General features: G+C 47.9%; 1 protein-coding gene across 2 annotated transcripts in view; it reads left to right on the top strand.

Annotated features, from left to right (window-relative positions):
• LOC135539107 (dual specificity calcium/calmodulin-dependent 3',5'-cyclic nucleotide phosphodiesterase 1B-like) overlaps nucleotides 1-10,728 on the top strand; it is a 53,825-nt gene extending 43,097 nt beyond the window's left edge. For both annotated transcript variants that reach the window (XM_064964963.1, XM_064964962.1), the window contains exons 8-14: nucleotides 1,387-1,512; nucleotides 5,037-5,138; nucleotides 5,435-5,555; nucleotides 7,255-7,336; nucleotides 7,866-7,983; nucleotides 8,206-8,342; nucleotides 10,432-10,728. In XM_064964963.1, the coding sequence (XP_064821035.1) occupies nucleotides 1,387-1,512; nucleotides 5,037-5,138; nucleotides 5,435-5,555; nucleotides 7,255-7,336; nucleotides 7,866-7,983; nucleotides 8,206-8,342; nucleotides 10,432-10,532 (787 nt within the window). In that variant the 3' untranslated portion in view covers nucleotides 10,533-10,728. The remainder of the gene's footprint in view (nucleotides 1-1,386; nucleotides 1,513-5,036; nucleotides 5,139-5,434; nucleotides 5,556-7,254; nucleotides 7,337-7,865; nucleotides 7,984-8,205; nucleotides 8,343-10,431) is intronic.
• Nucleotides 10,729-11,695: the final 967 nt, after the last annotated feature.

The raw sequence follows: 11,695 nt of genomic DNA, 5'->3' as shown, positions 1-11,695 counted from the left end.
GGACAAGACCAGGACAGACCTGGGCAAGGCTAGGACCAGACTTGGACAAGACCAAGACAGATCTGGGCAAGTCTAGGACCAGGCTAGGACAAGACCAAGACAGACCTGGGCAAGGCTAGGACCAGGCTAGGACAAGACCAGGACAGACCTGGGCAAGGCTAGGACCAGGCTAGGACAAGACCAGGACAGACCTGGGCAAGGCTAGGACCAGACTAGGACAAGACCAGGACAGACCTGGGCAAGGCTAGGACCAGGCTAGGACAAGACCAGGACAGACCTGGGCAAGGCTAGGAAAAGACCAGGACAGACCTGGGCAAGGCTAGGACCAGGCCAGGACAAGACCAGGACAGACCTGGGCAATGCTGGGACCAGGCTAGGACAAGACCAGGACAGACCTGGGCAAGGCTAGGACCAGGCTAGGACAAGACCAGGACAGACCTGGGCAAGGCTAGGACCAGGCTAGGACAAGACCAAGACAGACCTGGGCAAGGCTAGGACCAGGCTCGGACAAGACCAGGACAGACCTGGGCAAGGCTAGGACCAGACTTGGACAAGACCAGGACAGACCTGGGCAAGGCTAGGACCAGGCTAGGACAAGACCAGGACAGACCTGGGCAAGGCTAGGACCAGGCTAGGACAAGACCAGGACAGACCTGGGCAAGGCTAGCACAAGACCGGGACAGACCTGGGCAAGGCTGGGACCAGGCTCGGACAAGACAAGGACAGACCTGGGCAAGGCCAGGACCAGGCTAGGACAAGACCAGGACAGACCTGGGCAAGGCTAGGACCAGGCTCGGACAAGACCAGGACAGACCTGGGCAAGGCTAGGACCAGGCTAGGACAAGACCAGGACAGACCTGGGCAAGGCTAGGACCAGGCTAGGACAAGACCAGGACAGACCTGGGCAAGGCTAGGACAAGACCAGGACAGACCTGGGCAAGGCTAGGACCAGGCTAGGACAAGACCAGGACAGACCTGGGCAAGGCTAGGACCAGGCTAGGACAAGACCAGGACAGACCTGGGCAAGGCTAGAACCAGGCTCGGACAAGACCAGGACAGACCTGGGCAAGGCTAGGACCAGGCTAGGACAAGACCAGGACAGACCTGGGCAAGGCTAGGACCAGGCTAGGACAAGACCAGGACAGACCTGGGCACCAGGCTAGGACAAGACCAGGACAGACCTGGGCAAGGCTAGGACCAGGCTAGGACAAGACCAGGACAGACCTGGGCAAGGCTAGGACCAGGCTAGGACAAGACCAGGACAGACCTCGGCAAGGCTAGGACCAGGCTAGGACAAGACCAGGACAGACCTGGGCAAGGCTAGGACAAGGATATCTAACCAGTACTTCATGAATGTTTTCCATCTGTGTGTTCTGTGTACTGTAGGTCAGACTTTGCTATGATCTACAACGACCGGTCAGTCCAGGAGAGCCACCACATCAGTGCTGCGTTCCGTCTTCTCCAAGACGACCAGTCCAACATCTTCATGAACCTCTCGAGGGAAGAGTGGATGTAAGAACGATACAGACGTTAGACCTTAATTTGAGTCAGTTTACGACAGCAGGAAAATAATACTACAGCAACAGGAAATTAGAATTATTATGTGGATTATAATTAAGGGGAATGTTTTAAAGGGGTTGATAAATGTTTTGTTATGGCAAATCAAGTCTGACATTTTAAAGTGGAAATCCAAAAACCTTAGACATCTTTTAAACCTTGAATACACTACAACAGTGGTGTCAAACTCATTCCACAGAGGGCTGAGCGTCTTGGAGTTTTAGTTTTTTAATTTAAATTAATTTAAACCTAGAAAACCAGGTGAGGGGAGTTCCTTACTAATTATTGACCTTAATTCATCAATTAAGTACAAGGGTGGATGAAAACCCGCAGACACTCGGCCCTCCAGCTTGCATTTTCTGAAACGCAGGAACATTCTCAGCAACATAAGAGTGATCAAATTAAAATCCAACATCTGTACATTTTACATGACTAGCTTACTACCCTCTAACTTATCTAATGTACCTCCTCTCACACAGTATCATTTGATGTTTTTGTATCCAACTTTTAACACAGATTGGTCAATCAATCATCTTTAAAAAATGAATATAATAGCCTGTTGCAGCACTGTGTTGGTCAGACGTACAGTACAGTACATGACTCAGTACAATACATGACTCAGTACAGTACATGACTCAGGACATGACTCAGTACAGTACATGACTCAGGACATGACTCAGTACAGTACATGAGTCAGGACATGACTCAGTACAGTACATGACTCAGTACAGTACATGACTCAGTACAGTACATGACTCAGGACATGACTCAGTACAGTACATGACTCAGGACATGACTCAGTACAGTACATGACTCAGGACATGACTCAGTACAATACATGACTCAGGACATGACTCAGTACAATACATGACTCAGTACAGTACATGACTCAGTACAGTACATGACTCAGTACAGTACATGACTCAGGACAATACATGACTCAGTACAATACATGACTCAGTACATGACTCAGTACAGTACATGACTCAGTACAATACATGACTCAGTACAGTACATGACTCAGTACAGTACATGCCTCAGTACAGTACATGCCTCAGTACAGTACATGCCTCAGTACAGTACATGCCTCAGTACAGTACATGCCTCAGCACAGTACATGCCTCAGTACATGCCTCAGTACAGTACATGCCTCAGTACATGCCTCAGTACAGTACAGTACAGTACATGCCTCAGTACATGCCTCAGTACATGCCTCAGCACAGTACATGCCTCAGTACAGTACATGCCTTAGTACATGCCTCAGCACAGTACATGCCTCAGTACATGCCTCAGTACATGCCTCAGTACATGCCTCAGTACATGCCTCAGTACATGCCTCAGTACATGCCTCAGTACATGCCTCAGCACAGTACATGCCTCAGTACATGCCTCAGTACATGCCTCAGTACATGCCTCAGTACATGCCTCAGTACATGCCTCAGTACATGCCTCAGTACAGTACATGCCTCAGCACAGTACATGCCTCAGTACATGCCTCAGCACAGTACATGCCTCAGTACATGCCTCAGTACATGCCTCAGTACATGCCTCAGTACATGCCTCAGCACAGTACATGCCTCAGTACATGCCTCAGCACAGTACATGCCTCAGTACATGCCTCAGTACATGCCTCAGTACATGCCTCAGCACAGTACATGCCTCAGTACAGTACATGCCAGTACAGTACATGCCTCAGTACATGCCTCAGTACATGCCTCAGCACAGTACATGCCTCAGTACATGCCTACAGTACATGCCTCATGCCTCAGCACATGCCTCAGTACAGTACATGCCTCATGCCTCAGCACAGTACATGCCCAGTCAGTACACAGTACATGCCTCAGTACAGTACATGCCTCAGTACAGTACATGCCTCAGTACAGTACATGCCTCAGTACATGCCTCAGTACACAGTACATGCCTCAGTACAGTACATGCCTCAGTACAGTACATGCCTCAGTCAGTACATGCCTCAGTACATGCCTCAGTACACAGTACATGCCTCATGTCAGCACAGTACATGCCTCAGTACATGCAGTACAGTACATGCCTCAGTACAGTACATGCCAGTACAGTACAGTACATGACTCAGCACAGTACATGCCTCAGTACATGCCTCAGTACATGCCTCAGTACATGCCTCAGTACATGCCTCAGTACATGCCTCAGCACAGTACATGCCTCACTACATGCCTAATTGACTTCTGAACTGCCCAGCAAAAATTGCTAAATTATTGTTTTGCAAGGTAGAGGTGGTGAGACAGACGGATGGATGGACAGACACACAGACAGGCAGACAGGCAGACAGACAGACGGACGGACGGACGGACGGACGGAGACATCATATACAATATTGTAATAGTCGTAAAACCCTAATACGTACTTTCAGATTTTCCTAACTAAATTATTAAAAATATATATAAAAAACGAACTGTCTTGACAGGCCAATGGATTTTTCCCTGAAAATGACTTGCTGACAAAACAAATTGCAACCCACAGGCTAGACTCACACGAGGCAGGGAACCTTGACCCAAAATGGGCATCTGTAAGCATCTCACAAACATAAGTCACAGTACCACTCCACTGCAGATGAGCCACCACAAATTAAGGAAGACAGACGGAAGGACAGACAGACAGACAGACGGAAGGACAGACAGACGGAAGGACAGACAGACGGAAGGACAGACAGACGGAAGGACAGACAGACGTAAGGACAGACAGACGGAAGGACAGACAGACAGACAGACGGAAGGACAGACAGACGGAAGGACAGACAGACAGACGGACGGAAGGACAGAAAGACATACAGAGAGAAAGACATCGACAGACAGACAGACAGAAGCAAATGGAACAACAGCTCTGCTCTGAGCAGCACAAATCTAGGTTACCATGGGAACAAGGAAACCCATCAGGACAGTCTGGAAAGGTTACAACCCATGGGATTATGTTTAGGATTCAAAATGCAGAATGACTCTGCGTCCCAAATGACAGCCCCTTCCGCTGTGCTCGCTCCTCTCCCCCTCCCGCACTGCCCCCCTCTCTGAATCCTGTGCATGTCTGTGTGTGTGTGTTGTTGCGCGTGTGTGCATGTCTGTATGTGTGGTTGTGTGTGTGTGCATGTGTTTGTATGTGTGCGTGCGCATGTGCGTGCGTGCGCGTGTGTGCGTGTGTGTGCGTGTGTGTGTGTGATGGTGCACGTGTGTGCGTGTCTGTGTGTGTGTGTGTGTGAGTGTGTGTGTGGGTGTGTGTGTGTGTGTGGGTGTGTGTGGTGCGCGTGTGTGCGTGCATGTGTGTGTGCGTGTGTGTGTGTGATGGTGCACGTGTGTGCGTGTCTGTGTGTATGGGTGTGTGAGTGTGTGTGTGTTGGTGCGCGTGTGTGCGTGTGTTGGTGCGCGTGTGTGCGTGCATGTGTGTGTGTGTGCGTGCGTGTGTGTGTGTGTGTGTTGGTGCGCGTGTGTGTGTGTGTGTGTGTGTGACAGGGAGCTGCGAGCGCTGGTGATAGAGATGGTGTTGGCTACAGACATGTCGTCTCACCTCGTCCAGGTCAAAGCCATTAAGGGGTGTCTGCAGCAGCACGAAGGGTAGGTGCCGCTTCACCCAGGTCACATGATCAGAGATGGAGATTATTATGACAGGACTGAGTAACGCTAGAGACGAATGTATGGAATATGATACTATTAGACCATTGTTTTTTTAGATATGTTGATGCATTTTATTCCTGTTTTTGTATTTTGAAGAGCACTTCATGTCAACTGAATTGAATGAGTGTGTGTAGCTCGCCCAGTAACTCCAATGATTTACATGAAAGTCCAAGAGTTTGGTTCTCCTCCAAAAACCCAGCGATAACTCTTCGCTGTTTGTTTCCTGTGACTAACAGCATAGACAAACCCAAAGCGCTGTCCCTACTACTGCACACTGCAGACATCAGCCACCCCTCCAAGCCCTGGGGTCTGCACTCTCGCTGGACCAAAGCCCTCATGGAAGAGTTCTTCAGACAGGTAGGACCACTGGTTGAACTTACAACTAGGGACAGGATATTCCTGACTGGGTCTCATGTACTGTGACAGACCTGGGTAGTCTCATGTACTGTGACAGACCTGGGTAGTCTCATGTACTGTGACAGACCTGGGTCGTCTCATGTACTGTGACAGACCTGGGTAGTCTCATGTACTGTGACGGACCTGGGTCTCATGTCTGTCATGTACTGTGACAGACCTGGGTAGTCTCATGTACTGTGACAGACCTGGGTAGTCTGACAGATAGTACTGTGACAGACCTGGGTAGTCTCATGTACTGTGACAGACCTGGGTAGTCTCAGTCTGTACTGTGACAGACCTGGGTAGTCTCATGTACTGTGACAGACCTGGGTCGTCTCATGTACTGTGACAGACCTGGGTCTCATGTACTGTGACAGACCTGGGTAGTCTCATGTACTGTGACAGACCTGGGTAGTCTCATGTACTGCGACAGACCTGGGTCGTCTCATGTACTGTGACAGACCTGGGTAGTCTCATGTACTGTGACAGACCTGGGTAGTCTCATGTACTGTGACAGACCTGGGTCGTCTCATGTACTGTGACGGACCTGGGTCACATGTACTGTGACGGACCTGGGTAGTCTCATGTACTGTGACAGACCTGGGTAGTCTCATGTACTGTGACAGACCTGGGTAGTCTCATGTACTGTGACAGACCTGGGTAGTCTCATGTACTGTGACGGACCTGGGTCACATGTACTGTGACGGACCTGGGTAGTCTCATGTACTGTGACGGACCTGGGTCGTCTCATGTACTGTGACAGACTTGGGTAGTCTCATGTACTGCGACAGACCTGGGTCGTCTCATGTACTGTGACAGACCTGGGTAGTCTCATGTACTGTGACAGACCTGGGTAGTCTCATGTACTGTGACAGACCTGGGTAGTCTCATGTACTGTGACAGACCTGGGTAGTCTCATGTACTGTGATGACCAGACATGTACTGTGACAGACCTCGTCTCATGTACTGTGACAGACCTGGGTAGTCTCATGTACTGTGACGGACCTGGGTCTCATGTACTGTGACAGACCTGGGTAGTCTCATGTACTGTGACAGACCTGGGTAGTCTCATGTACTGCGACAGACCTGGGTCGTCTCATGTACTGTGACAGACCTGGGTAGTCTCATGTACTGTGACAGACCTGGGTAGTCTCATGTACTGTGACAGACCTGGGTAGTCTCATGTACTGTGACAGACCTGGGTAGTCTCATGTACTGTGACAGACCTGGGTCGTCTCATGTACTGTGACAGACCTGGGTAGTCTCATGTACTGTGACAGACCTGGGTAGTCTCATGTACTGTGACAGACCTGGGTAGTCTCATGTACTGTGATAGACCTGGGTAGTCTCATGTACTGTGACAGACCTGGGTAGTCTCATGTACTGTGACAGACCTGGGTAGTCTCATGTACTGTGACAGTCCTGGGTACTCTCATGTACTGTGACAGACCTGGGTAGTCTCATGTACTGTGACAGTCCTGGGTAGTCTCATGTACTGTGACAGTCCTGGGTCGTCTCATGTAGTGTGACAGTCCTGTGTCGTCTCGTGTACTGTGACGGTTTGGTTTAATTTTATGACTATTCTTGGATTATCTTGCTCGTTGTTGAGTGTCTTAGAAAGCCCATTGAAATGTGTTCTCTCTCTTTCTGTCTTCCTGAGGGTGACAGAGAGGCAGAACTAGGTCTTCCTTTCTCTCCACTGTGTGATCGGAACAGCACCCTAGTCGCAGAGTCACAGATAGGTCATTGAAAATACCTTTACAATCCATTAAATCATTCACTTACGCATTCCTTCATTACTGAATACGGATCAATTCACTACTGAATACTGATCCATTCACTACTGAATAACGATCCATTCATTACTGAATAACGATCCATTCATTACTGAATACTGATCCATTCACTACTGAATAACGATCCATTCACTACTGAATACTGATCAATTCATTACTGAATACTTATCCATTCACTACTGAATAACGATCCATTCACTACTGAATACTGATCCATTCACTAATGAATACCGATCCATTCACTAATGAATACTGATCCATTCACTACTGAACTATGATCCATTCACTAATGAATACCGATCCATTCACTAATGAATACCGATCCATTCACTAATGAATACCGATCCATTCACTACTGAACACTGATCCATTCACTACTGAACACTGGTCCATTCATTGCTGAGGTGTGTATATATATTTATGTGTTTGATATAATTGACTAAACTGTCCTCATAAGACTCCATGTCTCTTGTAGGTTTCATAGACTTCATAGTAGACCCTACGTTCTCCCTACTGACTGACATGGCTGAGAAGATAGTAATTCCCCTGGTGGAAGACAACCCAGGCCCACCAGACCCCTGCAATCGGCATAGGTGACCACATATCCCATGTATTGGTTTTCTTTATGATATTTACTCGTGTTTGATTAAGTGTGCCTGGTGCAATGGAAGGAACAGAATAGTCCCAAAGAGCCCGATCTGCACAATTCAGGTCGACTCAATCAAACAGGGAAAAATTATGAGGACAAGAAGAAAAAAAAAAAAAGAAACATCTGAACCCAGGTCTGCTGACGACCAGCTGTTGTCTCCCTCCAGTAATCTGTGGAAGGAGAGTTCCAGAGGACTGCAGTGGAGCCTGGCTCACTTCACCTCAGAACTGGTCACCTTCAGATCCACCTGGACACGACACACAGAAGACAACAAGTACAAATGGAAGGAGAGTGGCTCTAATGGTAATGTGATAGACTTCTACTAACACCTTGTTATACCTCAGGGGTGGGCATTCTTACCTTGTTATACCTCAGGGGTGGGCATTCTTACCTTGTTATACCTCAGGGGTGGGCATTCTTACCTTGTTATACCTCAGGGGTGGGCATTCTTACCTTGTTATACCTCAGGGGTGGGCATTCTTACCTTGTTATACCTCAGGGGTGGGCAACCTTGTTATACCTCAGGGGTGGGCATTCTTACCTTGTTATACATCAGGGGTGGGCATTCATACCTTGTTATACCTCAGGGGTGGGCATTCTTACCTTGTTATACCTCAGGGGTGGGCAACCTTGTTATACCTCAGGGGTGGGCATTCTTACCTTGTTATACCTCAGGGGTGGGCATTCTTACCTTGTTATACCTCAGGGGTGGGCAACCTTGTTATACCTCAGGGGTGGGCATTCTTACCTTGTTATACATCAGGGGTGGGCATTCATACCTTGTTATACCTCAGGGGTGGGCATTCTTACCTTGTTATACCTCAGGGGTGGGCAACCTTACCTTGTTATACCTCAGGGGTGGGCATTCTTACCTTGTTATACCTCAGGGGTGGGCATTCTTACCTTGTTATACCTCAGGGGTGGGCATTCTTACCTTGTTATACCTCAGGGGTGGGCATTCTTACCTTGTTATACCTCAGGGGTGGGCATTCTTACCTTGTTATACCTCAGGGATGGGCATTCTTACCTTGTTATACCTCAGGGGTGGGCAACCTTGTTATACCTCAGGGGTGGGCATTCTTACCTTGTTATACCTCAGGGGTGGGCATTCTTACCTTGTTATACCTCAGGGGTGGGCATTCTTACCTTGTTATACCTCAGGGGTGGGCAACCTTGTTATACCTCAGGGGTGGGCATTCTTACCTTGTTATACCTCAGGGGTGGGCATTCTTACCTTGTTATACCTCAGGGGTGGGCATTCTTACCTTGTTATACCTCAGGGGTGGGCATTCTTACCTTGTTATACCTCAGGGGTGGGCATTCTTACCTTGTTATACCTCAGGGGTGGGCATTCTTACCTTGTTATACCTCAGGGGTGGGCAATTCTTACCTTGTTATACCTCAGGGGTGGGCATTCTTACCTTGTTATACCTCAGGGGTGGGCATTGTTATACCTCAGGGGTGGGCATTCTTACCTTGTTATACCTCAGGGGTGGGCATTCTTACCTTGTTATACCTCAGGGGTGGGCATTCTTACCTTGTTATACCTCAGGGGTGGGCATTCTTACCTTGTTATACCTCAGGGGTGGGCACCTTGTTATCTCAGGGGTGGGCAACCTTGTTATACCTCAGGGGTGGGCATTCTTACCTTGTTATACCTCAGGGGTGGGCATTCTTACCTTGTTATACCTCAGGGGTGGGCATTCTTACCTTGTTATACCTCAGGGGTGGGCAACCTTGTTATACCTCAGGGGTGGGCAACCTTACCTTGTTATACCTCAGGGGTGGGCAACCTTGTTATACCTCAGGGGTGGGCAACCTTACCTTGTTATACCTCAGGGGTGGGCAACCTTACCTTGTTATACCTCAGGGGTGGGCATTCTTACCTTGTTATACCTCAGGGGTGGGCAACCTTGTTATACCTCAGGGGTGGGCAACCTTACCTTGTTAAACCTCAGGGGTGGGCATCCTTACCTGACTATACCACCCCTGGCAGGGCGTGACTACACCCCCCCTGGCAGGGCGTGATTGCCCACCGCGAGCTTAGTCAATTAAACTACCCTTTCATAATTGGGGTCCAGGGTTGGCTTAATTAATTAAGCCTCTTGGGGTTTTGTCATGGCCTTGTAAATATTCCATGTGTAAGTCCGAAAAAGCACCCCATCCCCTACGTAGTGCAAGATCTTTGATCAGGGCCTTATGTGCCCTGGTCAAACGTAGTGCACTACATATGGAATCAGGATCCAATTAGGGATGCAAGCAGTATTTCTCTTTCACCTCCATAAAGCCCGAGGAGAGGTAGTAGAGAAATGTAAAAGATGTAGGCATGGTTCTTCTTCCAGTCCTCTGTAGCTCAATCATATTTCTATATCCCATTGCTTTCCCCTCTCAGGAATCGCGGATCAGAACGTGACGAAGGAGCCGCCGACCGGGGAAGAGGAACTGTTGTACCGTTGTGATGATGCTCAGCAGCAGAGAGGCCCTCTCGTGTAGCACAAGGCCAATGGAAACCATATGGAAACCATAGTCATTTAATGAGGGTTGAAATAAACATGCTGGTCATGTTACTTGCTAATTACCAAATATGTTTTCACCCAAACACATTGTTTAACCAGTTAGGAAAAACATTGATGAGGAAACTGAACAAAGAACATATGGGTAACAGGGGTGACATGGGTATCAGGGGTAACAGGGGTAACATGGGTGTCAGGGGTAACAGGGGTATCAGGGGTAACAGGGGTAACATGGGTGTCAGGGGTAACAGGGGTAACATGGGTGTCAGGGGTAACATGGGTATCAGGGGTAACAGGGGTAGCATGGGTATCGGGGCAACAGGGGTGACAGGGGTAACATGGGTTACATGGGTAGCAGGGGTATCAGGGGTAACATGGGTAGCAGGGGTAACATGGGTATCAGGGGTGACAGGGGTAGCATGGGTAACATGGATTTCAGGGGTAACATGGGTAACATGTATGTTAAATGTAATATGGGCAATGTTAGAGGGGAGTAACATTCTGGAGATATGTAGAGACTGTTGTTGTTGATGGAAGATGTGAAGTACAGAAGTACAAGATAAAGTTTCTACTGCTTTATATTCTACCGTTCATATTCTACCATTCATATTCTACCGTTCATATTCTACCGTTCATATTCTACCATTCATATTCTACCGTTCATATTCTACCGTTCATATTCTACCGTTCATATTCTACCATTCATATTCTACCGTTCATATTCTACCATTCATATTCTCATTCATATTCTATTCATATTCTACCGTTCATATTCTACCATTCATATTCTACCATTCATATTCTACCATTCATATTCTACCATTCATATTCTACCGTTCATATTCTACCATTCATATTCTACCATTCATATTCTACCGTTCATATTCTACCATTCATATTCTACCATTCTACTGAGGAGATTTAGTTGTACCATTTAATATTCACATGAAATGTCAAAACAAAAAAGTCATTCTTCATCTGATTCTTCATCTGTTGTCCAAAGAATTTGAAGTGTGAACTCTACTGAATATACTGATTACTAGTAGCCATTATCCCGGATCATTAGCCAACTCCTCTGACTATCAGCCCAGGACTAACATACTGTGCCAGTTTTGTATCGTGAATGTTGTGATTTTGAGGCCG

Source organism: Oncorhynchus masou, unplaced genomic scaffold (genome assembly GCF_036934945.1).
Source record: "Oncorhynchus masou masou isolate Uvic2021 unplaced genomic scaffold, UVic_Omas_1.1 unplaced_scaffold_2259, whole genome shotgun sequence".
NCBI classification, from domain to species: domain Eukaryota; kingdom Metazoa; phylum Chordata; class Actinopteri; order Salmoniformes; family Salmonidae; genus Oncorhynchus; species Oncorhynchus masou.
The sequence above is the reverse complement of the archived record's forward strand: the minus strand, read 5'-3'. Positions and strand labels throughout refer to the sequence as shown.